The sequence below is a fragment of the Megalobrama amblycephala genome, linkage group LG6, assembly GCF_018812025.1.
Source record: "Megalobrama amblycephala isolate DHTTF-2021 linkage group LG6, ASM1881202v1, whole genome shotgun sequence".
Classification (NCBI taxonomy): domain Eukaryota; kingdom Metazoa; phylum Chordata; class Actinopteri; order Cypriniformes; family Xenocyprididae; genus Megalobrama; species Megalobrama amblycephala.
In genome coordinates, this window is record NC_063049.1 from 35,513,416 (window position 1) to 35,536,491 (window position 23,076).

General features: G+C 35.9%; 2 protein-coding genes across 6 annotated transcripts in view; both read right to left on the reverse strand.

Moving 5' to 3' along the window:
• Window positions 1-4,249, reverse strand: part of bard1 (BRCA1 associated RING domain 1) — a 37,166-nt gene extending 32,917 nt beyond the window's left edge. The window contains exons 1-3 of one of the 4 annotated variants that reach the window (XM_048194342.1): window positions 4,052-4,249; window positions 286-416; window positions 3-85 (exon numbers count right to left, since the gene is read on the reverse strand). The gene's annotated coding sequence lies outside the window, so the exon portion shown is untranslated. Of the gene's footprint in view, window positions 1-2; window positions 86-285; window positions 417-3,921 lie in introns of all 4 variants that reach the window. The other 3 variants (XM_048194341.1, XM_048194338.1, XM_048194339.1) reach the window with 3 other exon arrangements.
• A 759-nt stretch (window positions 4,250-5,008) lies between these two features.
• The window catches only part of abca12 (ATP-binding cassette, sub-family A (ABC1), member 12), a 72,887-nt gene continuing 54,819 nt past the window's right edge, over window positions 5,009-23,076 (reverse strand). For both annotated transcript variants that reach the window (XM_048194346.1, XM_048194345.1), the window contains 10 exons: window positions 20,252-20,505; window positions 19,950-20,154; window positions 19,353-19,462; window positions 19,066-19,216; window positions 12,704-12,838; window positions 9,863-9,966; window positions 9,255-9,347; window positions 8,968-9,073; window positions 6,439-6,576; window positions 5,009-5,915 (listed from right to left, as the gene is read on the reverse strand). In XM_048194346.1, coding sequence (XP_048050303.1) covers window positions 5,814-5,915; window positions 6,439-6,576; window positions 8,968-9,073; window positions 9,255-9,347; window positions 9,863-9,966; window positions 12,704-12,838; window positions 19,066-19,216; window positions 19,353-19,462; window positions 19,950-20,154; window positions 20,252-20,505 — 1,398 coding nt within the window. In that variant the 3' untranslated portion in view covers window positions 5,009-5,813. The remainder of the gene's footprint in view (window positions 5,916-6,438; window positions 6,577-8,967; window positions 9,074-9,254; window positions 9,348-9,862; window positions 9,967-12,703; window positions 12,839-19,065; window positions 19,217-19,352; window positions 19,463-19,949; window positions 20,155-20,251; window positions 20,506-23,076) is intronic.

The following is a 23,076-nucleotide window of genomic DNA, read 5'->3' on the forward strand; positions in this document are numbered from 1 at the left end:
ACCTGTCTGTCAGACAGCACATCTCTCTGCCATCGGCAACAGCACCCCGAGCTTCAACTCAGCTCGGAGGAAACCACCGGAGCTACTATGGAAAATTACATTGCATAATTATAGTCATTATCAAGCTCAAAGTTCAGTTGGGGATTTGTGTGTTGAAAAAAAAAAAGGAACATCAATTGAAGAAGTTCAAAGTGTTCAGTACATTACATTCAGGGATGTAATAATATACATGTATTAAGGTTATAATTGGGTGCTTGAAGTCATAATGTGAAGGTCTTGTCTTACTTGAGGACTCTGATGGATTCAGGAGGGACTCCAGCTTGCAGAATATCTCTGTTATGTTACTGAGCTGTCTGTTAATTCCAATGTCTTTCACCCAAGCAGGACCATCACCAGCATGAGGTGCTGCAAAAGACCTATAGGACAGACCACATGCATAGAATTGTTCAAAATTAAGAAATTTTGTACATACATTGTACATTTTCCAACTCGCCAACACCAAATTTTACTCGCATTTGGCGAGTGTTAATTTTAGGCCTTGTAAAATTAACACTCACCAAGCGCCAAATGAGAGTAAAAATTGGTGTTGGCGAGTATATGAAACTGTCAATTGCAAGTTGGCCGGTAACATTTTTATGAATTCTAACAATGCAAGGTTAGAATGCAAAGACAAGTTTTCTGTGCGCAAACATACGAAGTCTTTTTGCACTTGAAAGAACAAATTTATACAAAGTATCCAAGTAAACATAGTCAGTTATGTCTTAAATGAACATAAATAGTTGAGAAAGAAAACACGTGTACGGTATCAGTAGCCTATATTGGATCCGTGCAGGTCTTAAAGTGACAGCAGCCTAATAATCCTGCTGCTGTATGTCGTTATTATTTATCAAACAACTAAAGACAAATCACTCACTGCTCTTGTGTGAATAACTTTTTTTTAACTTTAAATAAGGATTAATCTGTTTAATTTATACAGTGAAGAATATGCAGTGATTATTTTACATTTGATTACTTTATTAAATTTCTGTAGCCGCTCTGAAAACTACAGTTAGACCTACCTACAAAAAAAAAGTACCTAATAAGCACAGTTTATATAATTTGTATCTTTATTCTGTTGTGCCATTACTGACTTTTTATTTGTCTTTTATATCCCTTATCACAGACAACGCTTAAAGGATTAGCCCACTTTTAAATACACTTTTCCTGATAAATTTACTCACCCCCATGTCATCCAAGATGTTCATGTCTTTCTTTTGTCAGTCGAAAAGAAATGAAGGTTTTTGAGGAAAACATTCTAGGATTATTCTCCTTACAGTGGATTTCAATGGCTACCAACAGGTTGAAGGTCAAAATTACAGTTTCAGTGCAGCTTCAAGGGCTTTAAACGATACCAGATGAGTAATAAGGGTCTTATCTAGCGAATCGATCGGTCATTTTCGAAATAAATACAACCGTTTATGCTTTATAAACAAAATATCGCCTTGAACGTACTTTCCGCTTCCGCATTCTTCATAACGCTTACGCTGAATGTCCTACGCCTTCCCTATTCAAGTTACGGAAAAAAACGAAACTGGCGGCGCGTTCTTTCCGTAAGGTAAAGGTAATTTTCATTTGAAAGTGAACTAATCCTTTAACTATTCCAAACTTTTGACCGGTAGTGTATAGAGTATAAATAAAAATAAATGGCTAAGGAGAAAGATCTGAGAACATTTTTTTCTTGAGGATTATACTTCTGTTAACCAAGGTAACTTTTAACTGATCAAAAACACCATTGCTAAAGTTGCAAACAAAGTATTGTTACTGTCTGAAATGTCTTTGCTATTCAATCTTAATCTGTGAAGAAAAGCCCTATTATGAGCAGTCAATACTGCAGTCTAAGACAACACTACCCCATTCTTAAGAAACCACTGTAATGTGTTCATTTAGTACTAAAGAGTCCTTTCTTATTATCTTAGTGCCGTTAAAAGGGTTGGCCTACTTAATGAAGTGTAAAAACAGCAACAAAACGTTATTGTTTTGAGTATTGAGCACACTTGCATTCCTAAACGCTAGCTTCAAAAAGGGCTGTAAAGAAACAGCTTTCTCTAGAAACCCATCGGCCTGTTGTTCATTAGAGAGATAAAGGCTATCGCATGTAGCACTGCCTTGAAAGAAGAAAGTAAACTGTATTTAACCAGGACAGAGAGTGAAGTGGACAGATGCACAACACTGCAGAAGGCAAGGACTTCAGAGTCTCTAGCTTGAGAAACAGACGCTCAGCTGGCAGCTTCAATGAACGGTACACACCAAACACCAGTTTCATCTGCAACACTGAGGAGAAGACACTGAGACGATGGCCTTTTAAGAAGACTTTCAAAGATAAAACCACATGTGAAACTGGCAAATGTGAAGAAAAGGACAGAATGGGAAAAATAACTTATGAACTCGGTGGTAAATTATTAGAAAAAAGTATTATGGGTAGGTGAATGAAAGCTTGAGATGTTGAAGGCCCATGAGACGTGCCTAAAACAGCTGTATGGGAAATGCTGCAGAAAGAATGAGATGAAATATCATATGAATATTTTAGTAAACTGACAGCTAGAATAGAACAGCTAGAATACAGATCTGCACAGTGCACAGCAGTTATTTGAAATAGAAATTCATTAATCATATTTATCATCATTTTAATCATTTTGCACCACTATAAATGTCTTTCCTGCAATTTTTCCGAATCAGTGGTTCGGAGCGTGTATCAAACTGCCAAAGTCACGTGATTTCAGTAAACAAGGCTTCGTTTTGAAATTTTAATGGTTCACCACTAGGGGGCGTGACGGTTTGATACACACTCTGAACCACTGATTCGAAACCAAAGATTTGTAAAGCTCCGAAGCTTCATGAAGCAGTGTTTTGAAATCGCCCATCACTAGATATTGTTGAATAAAGTTGTTATTTTGTTTTTGTATTCTCGTCATTTCATAACATTATGATTCATTATGCTCCGAAGCAGTGTTTTGAAATCGGCCATCACTAAATAAGTCGTTATTTAGTTTTTTTGGCGCTCCAAAAATATTCTCGTCTCTTTATAATATTAATATTGAACCACTGTGCTCACATGAACTGATTTAAATATGTTTTTAGTACATTAATGGATCTTGAGAGAGGAAATGTCATTGCTCCCTATGAAGGCCTCACGGAGCCATCGGATTTCAACTAAAATATCTTAATTTGTGTTCTGAAGATGAACGAAGGTCTTACGGGTGTGGAACGGCATGAGGGTGAGTAATAAATGACAGAATTTTCATTTTTGGGTGAACTAACCCTTTAAGGTTGAACCACTGTAGTCACATGAACTGCTTTAAATATGTCTTTAGTAGCTTTCTGGACATCTGAAAGTGTTACTTGTCTTGCTGTCAATGCAGGCCTCACTGAGCCATCGGATTTTATCAAAAATATCTTCATTTGTGTTTCGAAGATGAACGAAGGTCTTGTGGAACGACATGAGGGTGAGTAATTAATGACAGAATTTTCATTTTTGGGTGAACTAACCCTTTAAGGCAAAGTTATGTGCATATATTTAAACATACAAATTGTATATTCTATTTATATTGCTATATGTAAATACCACACAATATGTTGTTTGTTTGTGTGTGTATGTATATATATATATATATATATATATGTATTATATATTATGTATGTAAATACTTTACTAATCTATATATATAGATATCATTTTATATATGTATATATTACATATATTCTTATATGAATAACAGTTTTAAAAGTATGTTTATTTGATAGAGAGATATTCATGACCTAATAAAGCTGCAGCCCCTTAAATAAGCTGCAGATTCGGATAAGCATGATGCGAACCAAAACAAGGCAGTCATTTACTCGTTTACTTTACCAGCAAAGCATATGGTAACATAGTCCAAGGCTTACCGCCTCTGTCTTGAGGGATGAGCTGCAAAATCATGCTAGAATGACTTTGATTGGACAGAAACGAGGTTTTTGGCGTGTTAAAACAGGAGCAGGATGTCTGATCTGCTTTCGTTATGAAACTAAAGCATACCATTTAGAACACAGCAGAAGTTTTCAGAACTGTGCAACTGCGTCTTTAGTCCTGGTAAATGTCACAGGTTTTGACTGTATGACAGGATGATAGTTCTTGATCCATGCCAAGAAAGAAACCGATCACCGATCACAACATTAATCTAAACAAGTGTTTTGCATGTTGCGCCAAGCCGCCAACAGCGCAGGAAGCGAAGGGGAGGAGCTTAGCTCGGCGAACTTACACTCTGATTGGTCAGCTGGACTTTAGTTATGAAGTTCAGTTTGAAGGGCCTTCCTTCCTTTTTTATTTAATAGTTTCTCTTAATGGAGAATAAAATGTCAATATAAATCATCCAAAACGTTCTGAGAAAACTTAAAGTATACTGTCTCATAGTCATATAATATTTTATCCTATAAGTTTTGTTTTTTTTATATTGGATAAAATATTAAACTTAGACATTTACAGATGGTAATCATATTAGTTTTTTATCACAATTAATTCTAATGATAAAAACTATATTAAGAAATAAACTTAATATAGTTGACAAAAAAAAAACCGTTTTCTTGAGAACATTCTTGAGAAGTAAATATCATGGGTAGTTTGTGACTTATAATTTCCATTAATTTGAATTATTGTATCACTAAAGTACAGTTCCTAACCCTATACTGTATTCAGCGTTTTTTAAAAATCCATCTGTTTAGTGTAGTGAAGATATTTAGATATTAAAATGGCATTGTGTGAGGGGTTAAGTCATTTGAAATATTTAAAAAAATAACACCTGTGACAAATTATCACAAAGTGTCCCACTTTACCTGTTCTTATATGTAAAGAGGATAAAGAAATGCAGTTCGAATGAACATTGGATAGTTCATCACTTCCACAGTGCTCAATATTCTATGCAAAGAAATTGCATATCTCAACTCATGACATAAAGAACCAATTGCACCACATTCAATAAGACAAACGCTCAACAACTGCATGTGAAAAATAGCTTTAATGTAAAAATAAGCTTGGTACATTTTTAAAAGAGGAACTGTGCCTTGAAGCAGACAGAGGAAAGGGCCGATGAAATATTCAGTACATTCTTGCACAAGAGATGTGCCTTCAGAGAAAATATTAATGAGAGTGAAGATGTGCAGACATTGAAGAATCATTTATATCTCGGAGCCAAAAAGGTCTTTGTGATTTATATCAACCCTAGACAAGAGCTGCATCGATGCAGCCAGCAGTTTAACAGGATGGACTCTTCCCTCTGCATACATATTTAATTCTGTATTGAGTAACACATTGTTGGTTGTTCATGTAAATTACCTATGTTTTGATTAAAATATATTATATATATTGTAGAGCTAGTAAAATTTCAAACAATTTAGTAAATAAATGTCTTCATGTCCTTTGATAAGGTGCAGTGAATTTGTTTGAGGACAAATGAAAGACTAATCACTTTGCATCAAACTATGTAAACTTTCTGCATATTTAACTTCAAGGTGATACAAATAAAATAAAAAAAATCCATAAAAAGGTCCTTTAATAACAATCAATATTTGAACCCATATGTGGAAGAGCAGAAAGAAGATGAATACACATAATTCTTCATAATAATCTTCAATAATTATCCATAAGGTATTTGGCGACTTATTATTCAATACAATATATATTTTTTTTGCCTATATTTAAAATCACAACACCAAAATATGATAAAGTCTATAAAAGATTTCATATGTATTAAATTAATTTCTTTTTTAAGGTTCATTGAATGTCATAATGTGCAAGTATTTCATCAGTCCAACGTATTGTACGAGTCTAGACTGTCAATGTCAGATCCTTCAGTGACTTCCGGTGCGTCTGTGTCCGTTTTCCCCATGGCAAAGTTAATGAAAACCTAAGGAGACAAGTCAAGACAACTGTTTAGACTCACATCACCACCTCTGTCTCTGTTTTCATTCTCCCCATTTCCACCTTCACAACTGAATATTTTGTCATCATTTACTCATTATTTGTTCATATTTCAGTGTGTAATAAAAGAGATTTTGGTCTGTTCCTCACAAGGCTGTTGAATGACTTCAAAAGACTAAATATAGTGTAAGACAGGGTTATTATTATAACTCTCCCATTTTCATTTAGTTTAACTTGATGTACAACTTGATACTATAGAAAATATAAACATAAAATATAATTCAAAATATTAATGAAAACTTTAATAGTATCTCAATTACTACTACTACTAAAATAACATTGGGGTGGGCTACTTTTTCTGACTTGATAAATCACTATGAACTGTAGTTTTATGGGAAAGAGATGTGTGAAAAGAAAGAGATTCAAGAAAAAAAAATCTCCCTTTGTGTTCCACATAAGAGCATGAGGGTAAATAAATATTGTTGGGTAAGGGAGCTTATGTATCTTACCTCATCCAGAGTGGTCTGGCTGACTGAGAAGTGTTTGATTTGCAGTACAGCCTTGTTGGCCTCTAACAGGCCAAAGATTGAAGCCACACCACCAGGAGCAACAGGAACGTGGTACTCCACCATATTCGAGTGATGATCCTTTGTGGACAGAAGATGGATAACATTAACTTAGACAACTAAAATAACAAAATACACTTACGGGGGGGGGGGTCACATCAAAGATTTTTTTCCCCCTGAGGTCCAAAAATAATGTTAGTAACAATTGTCTTTGTCTTTTTTATGACCATTTCCACCCTCTCTCTGCATGCTGTTTTTATTTTGCTGCTGTGCCTTCAAGACTTCTATGTAAACACCCTTTACATGATAAATGAGATACAGCGCATTGCTGTCAAGTCCAATATACTGTAGTTTTAAATCTTCAACAACTGCATGTGGGCACATATGTGAGCTGTCATGTTTAAATGTATTCATCTGACATAAAACGTTGCAGAAGTTCAGAACAGGCTGATTTCACAGCTTAGTTTTAAAGGTGCCATCGAATGTTTTTTTACAACCTGTAATATAAGTCTAAGGTGTCCCCTGAATGTGTCTGTGAAGTTTCAGCTCAAAATACCCCATAGATTTTTTTTTATTAATTTTTGTTAAGTGCCTATTTTGGGGCATCATTAAATATGAGCTGATTCATGCTGTGGCCCCTTTAAATCTGGCGCTTACAAAGTTCACACAGCTAATATAACCCTCAAAATGGATCTTTACAAAGTGTTCGTCATGCATGCTGCATGCATACATCGGATTATGTGAGTATTTATTTGGATGTTTACATTTGATTCTGAATGAGTTTGATAGTGCTCCGTGGCTAACGGCTAATGCTACACTGTTGGAGAGATTTATAAAGAATGAAGTTGTGTTTATGAATTATACAGACTGCAAGTGTTTAAAAATGAAAATAGCGACGGCTCTTGTCTCTGTGAATACAGTAAGAAACGATGGTGACTTTAACCACATTTAACAGTACATTAGCAACATGCTAACGAAACATTTAGAAAGACAGTTTACAAATATCACCAAAAATATTATGCTATCATGGATCATGTCATTTATTATTGCTCCATCTGCCATTTTTCGCTGTTGTTCTTGCTTGCTTACCTAGTCTGTTGATTCAGATGTGCGCATCCAGACGTTAATACTGTCTGCCCTTGTGTAATGCTTTGAACATGGGCTGGCATATGCAAATATTGGGGGCGTACATATTAATGATACGTAACAGTCGGTGTTATGTTGAGATTCGCCTGTTCTTCGGAGGTCTTTTAAACAAATGAGATTTATATAAGAAGGAGGAAACAATGGAGTTTGAGACTCACTGCATGTCATTTCCATGTACCGAACTCTTGTTATTCAACTATGTCAAGATAAATTCAATTTTTAATTCTAGGGCACCTTTAAAGAGGGCCTAAAGTGTTTTTTTACATTTTCAACTTTCTTCAGTGTATAAAGTTGCTATTTAGGCATGAAAAAGATCTGCAAAGTTGCAAAGCACAAAGTCCAGTCCAAAGGGAGTTATTGTCTCTATCAGTAAACACTGTTTCTGAAATCACTGAAACGCCTCGATTGAAGTCTTGAGTTTTCTTCAGGGAACGTACAACGTCACAGAATTCCTCATTTAAATAATTCCCACCCAAATCATACACAAAAAAGGGGTGAGACCTGGTTGTGTTAGTAGTGTGCTGATGAGGGGCGTGAAATTCCCAAAAAACGCTAGAAAAGGTTGACCAATCATAACACACTGGTCCAGCCGACCAATCAGAGCACACTGAGCTTTTCAGAAGGAGTGGCTTCTTGGAGACAGGAACTAAATAGGGGTGTTTTTCCCAAAAGCATTGTTAGACAACCATGGTCACAACTTCCGTTGTTACCAACATAGTTGAACAATTTGGCGTTTCCTGAAACCATAGATCTGACGTTCCATAGTTCCATCATTGACAAACTTGTGTAGTTGGAACTACAGCTCTCGGGCTGTGGTTAGAAGCATAGTTTCTTGTTAAATTGAGGGCACTCTTGGGCACAATAAGCAAGCTAACATTCAGTACATTCTATATCTTTCATATGATGTAGAGGGAACCCGCGGTGAATCAAACATCAAATAGAGCAAAACGACAAGGAACAAAAACAGTGAAGGTTACAGCAGCAACAATGTGAAAAATAATGTTTTTTGAACATTCAAGCATGAAAACCTATTCTAGAAGACCCAAAAACAAAAACAAGACTTTGTAAAAGGGCATAATATGGCCTCTTTAAATAAATACTCACTTTGACTGAAGTAGTTTTGAAACTATCACAATGTTTTCATAGAACAATGAAAACTTATTTTTTTAAAAATCAAAGAATGTGATTCCTCATGATATGACTCCAGAAATAAAGTGATCAATTCACTTAAATTAAGGAAATATGCCAGAAAAATCCCCAAAAATATGTTCTCTTAAAACATAGTATTAAAGAAAAACATCATTATGATATGCTCTTTTCTCTCACCTTCAGGCATGTGCTGGGGAAATTCTGCTGCATGAAGTTACTGATCATATCTACATCGTAGGAGGCTCCAGCTAAGTACATCCTCACCGTGAATCCTTTGCCAAACCTGTCAGATGAACACAAATTATTTTATCACTAGAGAACAAATTATGAAGTGTCTACACAGGAGATCAGACCTATCAGGCTCTAGAGCAACAATAAGTGTGGAAAACGAAAGGAGACGTTAGAGAACCAAGGAAAATAATTGGTAGGAGGAAACACAGGACAAAGAAAGATAAACCACTGACCTGTTCTTGATGTGCTGCAGGGAGCCGAGACACCTGAACTGTCCTTTTACCATTATAGCCAGACGGGTGCAAAGGGCCTCGCACTCCTCCATACTGTAGGACACAAAGACATGTTGCTGAAACTCCCTTTTCAACTCTCTCAAACCCATCAAATTTGGCAAAAACTTTCTGTAGAAATGTACTATGCTGAAAGATCACAAGCAGCATGAGAGATACCTAGAATCTTAGTATATAATATATCACTGTCTTCAGGCTTTTTAAACTTTTAAACTAAAAACTTTTAAAGTTTTAGGCAATGCTTAGTGAAGCCAACATTCAAAGTTTGTCTTAAACTTTAATTTTATCTAGTATCACTGAAAACAAGATACATTTTTAAGACAAACTTTGAATGTTGGCTTCACAAAGCATTGTCTGAAATGATACATAGGTTAAAAAAAAAAAAAAAAAAAAAAAAAAAAAACTTACAATAGGTGTTAACTTATAATATGTATACATAGGCAACATTGTCTGCAAAACTATTTTGTAATGATATTTATTGTGGGAAGTGCTTTAAAAATACATTTGAATAGAATTTAACGAATAGAAAATCAGTCAAGAGCAATCATTACCTGTGTGATGTCAGAACCACAGCACATTTGCCCATCACTTGCTCAGAGATGATCTTCCAAAGGTGTCGTTTGGAACGTGGGTCCATTCCGGAGCTGGGTTCATCCTGAGAGGTTAGAGGAGACATTTAAGAAATATGTGGGAAGTTTCTGTGAGTTTAAACAGAAACCAAAAAATCCAATGCAAATCCCACACACTCCCCAGGTAAATGCAATCGTGCAATGCACCAAGCCAACATTTCAAGTCAGAATAACTGATGTGCTATGAGACTTTGGCCAGCACACCGACGCAATTCAGAGATGTTTGTAACGAGTATGCAACATTTTACCCATTCAAACCCCTCTGAGCAAACACTCAAGACAACGTGCAATACTGTAAGGAATAATTGACGATAGGCCATTGAATTATTAGAGAATAATGCATGTCCGAGGTGGTAATGTGGCCATGAAGCAAAACAGTGTGCATTATTTTCTAATAATTCAACAGCCTGGAGTCAATTATTCTGCTTATACTATGGTTACCACCAGTGATGGGAATAACGGCGTTATAAATAAACGGCGTTACTAACGCCGTTACTTTTTTCAGTAACGAGTAATCAAACAAATTACTTTTTCTCCCGTTACAACGCCGTTACCGTTACTGACAAAAAAAATGCCGCGTTACTATAATTGAGCTCACTGAAGCGGTTTTCATCCGAGTAAGCTCTCTCTTAGCCATAGGACCTGCAAAGTTTTTCTCTCTGGTGTGTGCTGCGGTAAGTCATACACAAATATAATTTTAAACTGATAATAATGTACGATGCGCTGTGTGTGTGTGTCTGTCAGAGCTCAAACCAGAATACCCTTTTTGATGCTTGATCGAAAATATGTGAAATGAGTTTTTTTTCTAGTCGACTAGTAGTTGTTCATTTAAACTATTAGTTGACTAATCACATTTATATTAATTTAATTTCTTAAATACTGGAGAGAATAATCCATAAAAGGAGCGTTTACATAATATAGGCTATATAGCACTCAAAGGCACGCATAATTGCCATAAAGAACCGGCAAAAGTAATGATTATGAATGTGACAAAAACAGCAAAGAGACATTTGAATTGTTTATTAATAAAGTAATGTTTTCTGAATCAGTGTCGGCTGCAAAGATGAAGTTGACATTGCTGATTCTCATTGCTGATCATCTGCTCATATGGACGTGCCTAGAGAGATAGTGCACATTTCATTCGGATTAGGCTACATAATCAGAGTAGCCTCTTTCTTTTCGTTTTTAATTACTTAATTTTCGTTAAAGTAGATATTTCAAGCATTCTATAGATATATTTGTCTGCGAGGCAAGCAGCCTCTGAGTTTCGGTTCATTTAGCCTATAAGATGCGCTCCAGTTCACGCGCCAGTGATCGCGCCCGCGCCTCCATGTCATGATTTTATTGTCTGCTATATTTGCTTGTTATATATTAAATCAAAGCAATTGGTTGATGAAACATTGATTAAAATTAAGATACAATTTTTACAAAACGAAATTCACTTTAAGGAAAGGCTTTCTACAAAGCAAAACTTAATGAAGTGGACAAAATCATATCTGACCCACTCCATGTCTCCCGATAGGCTATATTTGCGCATCTTATGATGCATCTTACTCATGCTGTTCACTAACTTTTCATAATCGAATAAATGGATTTAAAACATAACATAGGACTATTTAAACATAAATATGAAACTAAGTTTTCTTTAGTGGCTACCAACACAGTACAGAGAAATTTCATGTCGTGAGCAAGAGCGGATCATGAGTCAGGAGTCGCATCAAGAATAATTTATTCTTAGACTTATATGTAATATTTGGGGCATTCAATTTATTTGGCATATTTTTTTTTTTTTTTTTTTTTTTAAAGTAACGCAATAGTTACTTTCCCTGGTAATTAATTACTTTTATAATGATGTAACTCAGTTACTAACAGTTACTATTTGTGAGAAGGAACTAGTAACTATAACTAATTACTTTTTTAAAGTAATGTGCCCAACACTGGTTACCACTTACCACACCTCAAGACATTGTTTAGATGTTGTATTTTAAGACATTCGTCAGGTTTTTGTCTTTAAAACGCTCTTGTGTGTGGGACTAATTTCTTAAGCATCTCTTCCCACGCCTCTGTTACTAATTCCAAAACATAATTTTAGAGCTAGTAACGGAGGCTTGAGCCATTGATAGCAGACTAATGCAGTTATTAATGCAGTTATTAGAGAGAGAGAGAAGTCTATGTGTCTCTGAACAGATTTTGGCAGCAGCAATGTCTCTACTAATAGCAAAACTGTAAGTTTATCTGCTTCAAGAACAGCACCGTTATTACCTCGCTAGTGAGAAATGTCATGTAGCTTTTACGTTGCTATTTTTTAGTGCTAAAATTGTCAGAGCAGCGCTGACAACACGTTTCTGTGCGAGTGTGTGTCCGTACCTTAAGTGTGTTCTTTTGAGTGGGAGAGAGAGCTGGAGAAAGAGAGTATGTGGCAAAAAACATGTAAATAATTTGTTGTTTATCCTATTGTTGACTATGTTTATTTGCTTGGTCCGTGTCGATGTGGGTTTTTGTTCTTTTGCTATTATAGGTTGTAAGGACCTTTGAAATAAAGTTTGGTAAAGTGATATGGACATGTAATATGGTTAAGACCTGCCTGGAACTACTTTAGCCGTGCATTTCCCTGAAAATAATTGCACACCTTAGAACTTTCGTCAACCAATCAGATTCAAGTATTCAACAGCCCGGAGTATAAAGTGATTTATTTAACTGTATGGATTACTAAATGGTAACTAGTCTCAGCTTTGCAGGAAAATGTGTGTTTTTTTCACTCACCAGGAGAAGGATCTGTGGGTTTCCAATCAGGGCCAAGGCTGTAGACAGCTTCCGGCGTGTTCCACAACTGTAGTTCTCACTTGTGTTGTGTCTGTGGTAATTCAGCTCCAACTTTTTCAACAGATAGTTCACAACCTAAAGAAAAAAAAAGATCAAATATTGAGATTCTCACAGTGTGTATACATTTTATGATGCAAATATAAGTGCCTCTTGTCTGAAATATAAGTGTTGTGGTTGGTTGCCAGAGTGTGGCTACAGTATGAGGTTGCTAAGGTGGGAGTTAGGGTGTTGCTACAGTATGTGGTTGTTTACTTGGGTTTGTTCAAATCCCTAACACTATAACAGTAATAGTGATGTTTGCCAAAATAAAATCTTGATGGTTTCATGTTTGAAAGTAAAGAAAATAAGACAGCTTTAAAGGGAAAGTTCACCCAAAAATGAAGATTTTGTCATCATTTACTCAAGTGATTCCAAACCTGTATGAATTTCTTTCTTCTGCTGAACACAAAAGAAGATATTTTGAAGAATATGGTTAACCAAACAGTTGATGGGCACCATAGTATAGAAAAAAAAAATACTATGGAAGTCAATGAGGCCCATTAACTGTTTGGTTAACCATATTCTTCAAAATATCTTCTTTTGTGTTTAGCATTAAAAATAAATTCATACAGGTTTGGAACAACAGTGAGTAAATGATGACGAATTTTCCTTTTTGGGTGAACTATCCCTTTAAACCATTTAAATCACAATTGCAATTTTTATCAGGAAAAAAATATCACAATTTGATGTTTTCCCAAAATTGTGCAACCCTATTTTAAAGCATGCCCCACACTAGCTGTTCGGTCATAATTTCCCTGCAATTTAGCTTTGATTAACAATTGTTCCCAAAAAGGCTTAACAAGTTGTTCTAACACGTTAATTGTGTAGTCTTGACATCATAATGAGTCACTTTGAATAATGTTTTGATTAAATGCCTGTTGACATTTGACCCCACACAGAGCATGTCATGGTTTCTGCATTCATTTAACTAATTGGATTCATACATCAAAGGATCCAAGTAGACATTCTATGAATTTAAATAGCTTCTCATAAACCTGCAAGAAACCATAAAGGACTCTCCATCTAACAGGGGTTATGTGCACCTACAGATCATCCTTTTGGGCCGGCATTGTACTGCGCACTTCCCTCAGGACATCAAAATTTACCAGCCGTTTCCTCTGAATCCTCTAATCCAAGTTAATGGGCCAAACCGCAAAAGCCATTTCAAAGTCTCAGCAGCTTCTACACAAAGGCTTTCGGTAGCCAAAAGATGACTGATGGTATTCATAGACTGTTAAGTCAATTCTTTCTCTGCCCTTTTTATAGAAGGGTAACATCATCATTACAGGGTGCTGGTTTTACTTCATTTTATACAAAGTTGCACTTTATATCAACTTTACTCAAAGATTTAAAGGGTTAGCTCTCCAAGTATGAATATTCTGTTACGATTTACTCACCCTTATGACTTTCTTTAATTCACGGGAATATAAAAAGGATAACTTCTGTAGCATGTTCAAGCAGCTCTTTTTCTTACAATGAAAGTGGATGGTGACCAGAGACTGTCAAGCTCCAAAAAGAAAGCAGCATAAAAATAGTCTACGTGACTTGCGTGGCATTGTGTTCTTTTGAAGCCAATCGATAGCTTGTGTCAGAAACAGAACAGATTATTCCCTGAAAATCTTGCTCTTGGTCGCCATCCACTTTCGTTGTATAGAAAAAAGAACATTCTTCAAAACATTTACCTTGGCAGATGATGTAGTTTTAAAACAACATGAGGTTGAGTAAACAATGAATTTTCGTTTTTAAATTTGTTGAATTTTATCACGTATCTGTAGGTGGCAAGCTTCATATAAAAGCATCTTCCTTTTGACTTTTAACACAATTTATCACAGTTTTCATGGATGACTCATCTTGTAGAAAGTTCTAGGACTGTTTCATTTTCACGTCATTATATGTATTATTTGAGATCCTTTCTCCGCAGGCTAACCAGCAGCAAAAGTATCAGTAGAGACAACCCTGAATTACATTAGAGAAAGGAAAAAGCTTGACAGTGAGGTATGTGTGTGTTAGAGATATGTGCTCATAACGTCATAAATGCGTGTCACAGTCTCTGATCATAATGGAGTTGATTTATTCAGTTCAAGTTTAAGCCTTACAGATCAAAATATTGTGCGAGATGCAATAAAGAGAAAATAGACGTAAAGCAGTGTGATTTATCCTCTAAACAGTTCTGTGTACCTTCAGCAATTTAGCTGTTGAGAACAGCATGGCTGATCCTGCATTACAAAATAATGTACAAAATCAGAGTTGGATGGTTCTGACTCTAAAATCTGATTTAGAAGCTCCTTTATTCCATACATTTAACTATATTTATTGAACATCAGTGTCTTCATATTGACATTGCTGCTGTAGTATAAAAGCAATAAAAGGCATGATTTGGTGTTAACCACAGCTATTGATAACCTATTGATTAATAAGAACACTATTCCAACTTAAACTTAAAGGATTAGTTCACTTCTGAATGAAAATTTCCTGACAATTTACTTACAACCATGTCATCCAAGATGTTCATGTCTTTCTCTCTTCAGTCGAAAAGATATTAAAGGGTTAGTTCAGCCAAAAATTAAACTTCTGTCATTTATTACTCACCCTCATGTCTTTCCACATCCATAAGACCTTTGTTCATCTTCGGAACACAAATTAAAGGTGCCCAAGAATGCTTTTTCACAAGATGTAATATAAGTCTAAGGTGTCCCCTGAATGTGTCTGTGAAGTTTCAGCTCAAAATACCCCATAGATTTTTTTTAAATTAATTTTTTTAACTGCCTATTTTGGGGCATCATTAACTATGCACTGATTTTTTCAGCACGCCGCCCCTTTAATTCGCGTGCTCCCTGCCACACGAGCTCTCGATTATATTACAGCACATTTACAAAGTTCACACAGCTAATATAACCCTCAAATGGATCTTTACAAGATGTTCGTCATGCATGCTGTATGCATGCTTCGAAATATGTGAGTAAAGTATTTATTTTGATGTTTATATTTGATTCTCTATGAGTTTGAGGCTGTGATCCGTGGCTAACGGCTAATGCTACACTGTTGGAGAGATTTATAAAGAATGAAGTTGTGTTTATGAATTATACAGACTGCAAGTGTTTAAAAATGAAACTAGCGACGGCTCGTCTCCGTGAATTCAGTAAGAAACGATGGTAACTTTAACCACATTTAACAGTACATTAGCAACATGCTAACGAAACATTTAGAAAGACAATGTACAAATATCACTAAAAATATCATGCTATCATGGATCATGTCAGTTATTATTGCTCCATCTGCCATTTTCACTGTTGTCCTTGCTTACCTAGTCTGTTGATTCACCTGTGCAGATCCAGACGTTACTGGCTGCCCTTGTCTAATGCCTTTCATAATGTTGGGAACATGGGCTGGCATATGCAAATATTGGGGCGTACACCCCGACTGTTACGTAACAGTCGGTGTTATGTTGAGATCCGCGTGTTTTCCGGAAGTCTTTTAAGCAAATGAGATTTACATAAGAAAGAGAAAGCAATGGAGTTTGAAACTCAATGTATGTCTTTTCCATGTACTGAACTCTTGTTATTCAACTATGCCAAGGTAAATTCAAATTTTGAATCTAGGGCACCTTTAAGATATTTTTAATGAAGTCTGAGAGGTTTTTGTCTCTGCATAGAGATCCAATGCAACTACCACTCCAAGGTCCAGAAAGTTAGGAAAAAGACATTATTAAAGTACTCCATGTTACTCCAGTGGCTTAAACTCAATTTTATGAAGTGGCATGAGTGCTTTGTTTGTGCAACAAAAAAAAAAAACACTTTATTTACAAAATAACATTATCCAAAGCGTGTTCATGCAACAATGCATTGTGCATGTGCATTGCGTTGATGCGCAAATCTGAACACAACACACATGCGTCGTGAAACTCTCGTGAACGCGCGTTACAGATCAATACTTTTGTAAGTAAAGTGGTAAATTATGTTTTATTGTGCAAACAAAGCACTCACGATGCTTCATAAAATTGAGTTTAATCCACTGGGTCACATGGAGTACTTTATTGATGTCTTTTTCCTACCTTTCTGGACCTTGGAGTGGTAGTTGGATCTCTATGGAGATTTCTATGGAAATTTCACACAAATTTCATCAAAAAGATCTTAATTTGTTTTCTGAAGATGAACGAAGGTCTTACGGATGTGGAACGACATGAGGGTGAGTAAAAAAATGACAGAATTTTCATTTTTTGGTGAACTAACCCTTTAAGGTTTTTGAGGAATACATTCCAGGATTTTTCTTCATATAGTGGACTTCACTGGGGATCACTGAAGCTGCATTGAAACTGCAATTTGGACCTTCAACCTGCTGAACCCCAGAGAAGTCCACTATATGGAGAAAAAACCTGGAATGTTTTCCTCAAAAAAAAAATTTTTTTTTTTTCAACTGAAGAAAGACATGAACATCTTGGATGACATGGGGGTGAATAAATGATCAGGAAATTTTAATTCTGAAGTGAACTAATTCTTTAAACTTATTTTCATAATAACTTTCTAATATGACCTAGCAACCTTTTATGCAAGCTATATTTTTTCTCAGACCAATATTTCAATCTTTAGGAAAACTGATAAAGAATTCACATCTGCAGCCAAAGGCAAGTTTTACAGAAGTGCTTTTTACCAATAATCCTGGGAGAATGCAAGATTAATTAGCCTCCTCATTAATCAATGTGGAGAAGAGCCAACCATTTCCTGTCAAATGCAATACTCAGACAATACCAAACTGAGGTCTATTCACATCCTACTGAGAAGTCCAGCAGGGATTTCCATTTGGGTCGATGATGTTTAGTGCTGGTCAAGCGGGTAGACTCGCTTTGCAAAGTTGGTTAAAACTGGTGACGCTGGTCTCAATCACAACAGCAGCATCTCAATCACACTATATGCTGGTGCTTTCAGAACGGCTATTAAACCTCCATTTCCTACATGTGTGGAAAGACGTTATTTATGGAAGCTTGTTTCCACCATTAAATAAAAAAGGTAATTGCGAATTCTGACTTTTTTCTCATAATTGTGAGTTTATATCTCACAATTCTACATTTTTTCTCACAATTGCCAGATATAAACTCACAATTGCAAGTTACAAAGTCAAAATTGCATGAAATAAAGTCAGAATTGCAGGTTATAAAGTCAAAATTGTGTGATATAAAGTCAGAATTGTGTGTTATAAAGTCAGAATTACCTTTTTTTTTTAATTTATTGGCAGAAATAAGCTTCCATAGTTAATCAGACTAGAGTGACACTTGACGAAAAACAGAAAAATCTTTCTTAGAGTGTTAAATGATTTCAGTGGGTTGTGACATGATATAAAAAGACAGCTGTCTGATACATCTCGTCTCTTCTATCCTATTTCCACCCAGCAAACTCTATCAGTGGCATACATTTAGCTGCATATAAGCAGGGATGTCAAAAGTACCAGCATTTCAGAATCAAGTCGATGCCAAAATAATAATAATAAAAAAAACGATGTAATGATACCAGTCTCTTTTTATTATTGGCAATACTAAAACTACTGACTCAGTACTGACTCAGACGACTACCTTTAACTTTTGCATGTGTGACTTTAAATTGAATTTGCTTATATATACACAGTTTATAGCTGTTTAAAGTTGGGGTCAGTAAGATTTTTAGATTATTTTAAAGAAGTCTCCATATGCTTACCATGGCTGCATTTATTTGATCAAAAACACAGTAAAACAATAATATTAATAATAAAATATCTATTTTGTATTTTTATATATTTTAAAATGTAATTTATTACTGTAATGTCAAAGCTGAATTTTCAGCATCATCCACTCCGGTCTTCAGTGTCACATGATCCTTCAGAAATCATTCTAATATGCTGATTTGCTGCTCAAGAAACATTTCATATTATTATCAATGTTGAAATCAGTTGTGCTTCTTAATATTTTTGTGGAAACTGACATTTTTTTATGATTCTTTGATGAATAGAATGTTCAAAAGAACAGCATTTATTTGAAATAGAAATATTTTGTAACATTATAAATGCATTGATAGCTTTTGATCAATTTGATGTTCCTTGAACTCTTGAAATTTGTATTGAGAATCTTGAAATTTCACTGGTACTGAATACTGGAATTTCGGCAAATAAAGTGACAACCATACACAGAGGTATCATTACAACTGAAAACAAGCACTGAATCAAAGTTTGTAGGTCACTTTGATAAGAAACTGGCCTTTGCCAGAACAAAATAGATGTTGTTATAGCTGTGACCTTACCTGGTCAGTCTCCCTCTTGGAGATGCCCCTGATGCGGGAGTAAAAATAGAGATGTTCTTCTCCAGTCAGGAGGTCATCCAGTGCGTCCACCTGGGGGCAGTAACCAATGTTTATGCCCTCTCTCCTGCAGTCTATGATGTCAACCATCCTCCTGAGGACACAGGCCAGGGAGATTTACGAACATGCAATGAAACCCAACACAAATGTCTAGTAAAACGCATCAGAAAAAGACGGTGAGCGACAGTAAAGGTACCAGATGTAGCTTTTAAAAGGGGAAAGAAAAGTACCCGTCAATGTCACGGATCTTAGCTGAGCCATCTGTAGGGCTAATGTCTCCTGTCAGCATCTTGAAGGTAGTGGTCTTCCCTGCACCATTGACTCCCAGCAATCCAAAGCACTAAGGAAGATATTGAACTTCCATTCATTCACATTGAATGTTTTGCTGTCATTGACTATTTTTACCAGCTGAATCATAAATCTTCTATGAATAACATTCAAACCATAGAAAATAATGCATGCAAAGTGCCTTAAACAAGAATTTCTAGGTATATATAGCTGCATTTCCTCCCTGTGATCACATCTACATGCACATTTTCTGATTAAGCACCATATTCTGGTTAAATCATTATTGATTTGGACATTTCATTTAATGTTCACACAAAAACATCTTCAACTCCCTGAAACTTTTTTTTTTAGTTTACGGCACAACAACATCTGAATTTACGCAATTTACTCTCAAAGTACACATTCTTAGCCTCCAGGTATTATAAATCTTCATATTAGTATGGAACACCCACTTATCAACGCACAAAATCAATGATCAATTGTTGTTGATAATTGGAAAATCATCTCATAATAAATGTTACTATGCAAATGGCACAGACCTCGCCAGCTGGGATGCCAACAGACAGCTTCTTCACCGCCTGCACCCTCTTGCTCAGGTATTGGTACACCTTAGTCAGCTGATTAACCTGCAGAATATCTGCACTTGCATCCCCACGGGCCACACGCAAGCGTTCAGCCACCACATCTTCATCTTCATTGGGACTATAGCTCTGAACAACGTTCTTCTTCCAGCAGAATAAATGTCTGTGAAGAATACACAAATGCACAAAAATGAGACAGCTGTAGTGTAAAAGATTTTACTAACCACTTTAAATCAGTAGTGCCAGAGCCTCAGGTGTACCTGACTTTGCGAAGGAGTGTCTTGTTAAGTAGCAGACGGAGCGTGAAGCAGATGAAACCCTGCAGGAACATGGAGATGTACATCCATCCCAGAACATCCATGCTGAAGGGGTTCTTGTAGGCGTCCACCCCGAAAGCGCTCAAGATTTGCACCTGCATGTCAACCCTTGTCAACTCCATCAACCCATTGCCAAAGCTGAACTGAGGGAAGACTAGGAATATGTTGCTCATGGTACGGTACACATCCTGGATGCTCTGAAATAGACAGTGAGAGCAAGTTAGAGAAGGAAGGACAATGTGCAAAGCTATTCAGGGCATCTGTCCGGACAATTTTGTTGATCATTTTATTTGCTTGGTGGAAATTTATTTGAATATTCTATATTCTCTGTTCTATTCTACTTCTATTCTATATACTACAGCAGTGGTCCCCAAACTTTTTAGCTTCGAGTACCCCCTGAAGGGATTACCATCCTTCTGCGTACCCTCTCTCTTCTACTTCGACTGCAGTCACACCATTACCATTAAGGGACAATATTTGCCCCCTAAATTGATTTTCCAGTGCATTTTTTTTTTACCATGCATTTGCATTAACCTGCAGAATTGCATTTTAAATATGCAATTATGGTAAAACTAAATAAAACTTTTAAATATTAAACTAAAACCACCAGTAGGTAGCAGCAAGTCACTGTTTTTATGAGCGAGTCATCGAGTCTTTCATTCAGTAACGAAGCAAGTGGCTGTGAATGAATCATTGAATCATTGACTCTCTCGATTCGTTCAAAGCCGCAGAATTGTTCACGAAACATAGACGTGTGTTGTAGTTCTGCTGTGGTTTTCGTTAGAACTATTATTTCATTGCAAAATAGATTAAATACTGACAGTACTATTTAAAATTTACGTTTTATTTTTTTACCTGTTGTATAATAAATGTCACGTTTGTGGATATTTGGGAACAGTTGCATTCTTGCTCGTTATCATCATTAAATACAAGAACTCACACAAGGTATGTTTTTGTATCGGAGAAAGTTTGAGTCTTAAATCGGAATTAATTCATTATCTGTGTCTATATTTGTTCTTCATGCGAGTAAGTGCTAAATCCTCACTTTTACAAAGGTGCATTGTCGAGAACGACAGTAATTTAGCTCGATTTAAAGGTCCCGTTTTTCGTGGTTTTTTGAAGCTTTGATTGTGTTTATAGTGTGCAATATAACATGTGTTCATGTTTCGCGTGTAAAAAAAACACAGTATTTTTCACATAATTTACTTATCTGTATACCGCTGTTTCCACTGTCATAAAAACGGGCTGATGACTTCCTTGTTCTATGAAGTCCCTCCTTCAGAAATACGTAACGAGTTCTGATTGTGCCAGCGGTTCCTGTGTTGTGATTCGACAGCAGCTTAGCGAACCCAGAGCCATAGAGAGAGCGCACCTTGCCCGGAAAGGTCACGCCTCTTACCATAAACGTGTGCTGCACATAGTTTTACATGTGGATTATTGTGGTGTCGTGTCGAATGAACACAAAAGACAATAATTCCCGAGAGACTGAACTCTTTAATCTCCACAAGCAGCGACAGAAAATGTACAACGTTAGCACTCACTCAGAAGAGTACCTCATACGGAAAACAGCCATACACATAAGCATAGTCCCCTCTTGTGGCCATTATGTGCACTGCAGTCCAACATTAACTATTGCAGTAAGGATACCACAATTATAATTTTCGGGAACCAAGTTAAACATAAATTGTAATCATTGAGCTCTAAGTACAGTGTCCCTGGGAAGGCCAAACAAAGGTGATTGGACTGCGGGATGAAAATAACAGCGTTTCGACGACATGGCGACAAACACACTCTACAAACGCAACTCTTGTGTATTCCTGTGGGCGGAGGTTAGTCAAAAAACTGTTTTAGTGACGTCATTAAAGAAGGAAGTAGAGGGATGTAGTCCAAACTGGCCGTTCGATGTAGGCGACTTCTGTTAAATAAAATATCTCGCTTGGCATTGAACTTTGAGCTTTAAAATTTTACAGATTTTATTTATACTCTAACAACAACATTACACACTAACTAAAGTTTGAAACATGGGATCACGAAGAACGGGACCTTTAAGGCAGCAGACTCTGCGTGCAATCTATCATATGCATGCTGCTTGTTTGGATAAAGTCATTTTTGACTGCAAATGATGAGGTAATTTGATTAAATGTAAGTTACTGGATTTACGATATTTTGGCAGTTAGAAATACATGCTCGATTTTAATATCTTATGTTAGAATTAAATGAACTAACGTTACTCAGCATTTGTTCGCGTACCCCAGTTTGGGAACCACTGCACTACAGTTCCAAAAATTGGGGAAGGATTTTTAATTTTTTTTTTTTTTAATCAGCAAGGATGGATTTAACTGACCAAAAGTGATAATTATAATGTTACAAAAGATTTATATTTCAAACAAATGCTGTTTTTTAAACTTTATATTCATCAAAGAATCATGAAAAAAAATGTATCACTGTTTCCAAAAAAATATATTCAGCAGCATAACGTTTTCAACATTGATAATAATAATAAGAAATGTTTCTTGAGCACCAAATCAACATATTAAAATGCTTTCTGAATGATCATATGATCATGTGACACTGAAGACTGGAGTAATGATGCTGAAAATTCAGCTTTGCCATCACAAGGATGAATTACATTTTAAAATACATTCAAATAGAAAACGGCTATTTTAAAATGTAGTAATATTTCACAGTATTTTTGTTATACTGTATTTTTGATCAAACAAATTCAGCCTTGGCGAGCCTAAGATACTTCTTTCCAAAACACTGAAAAA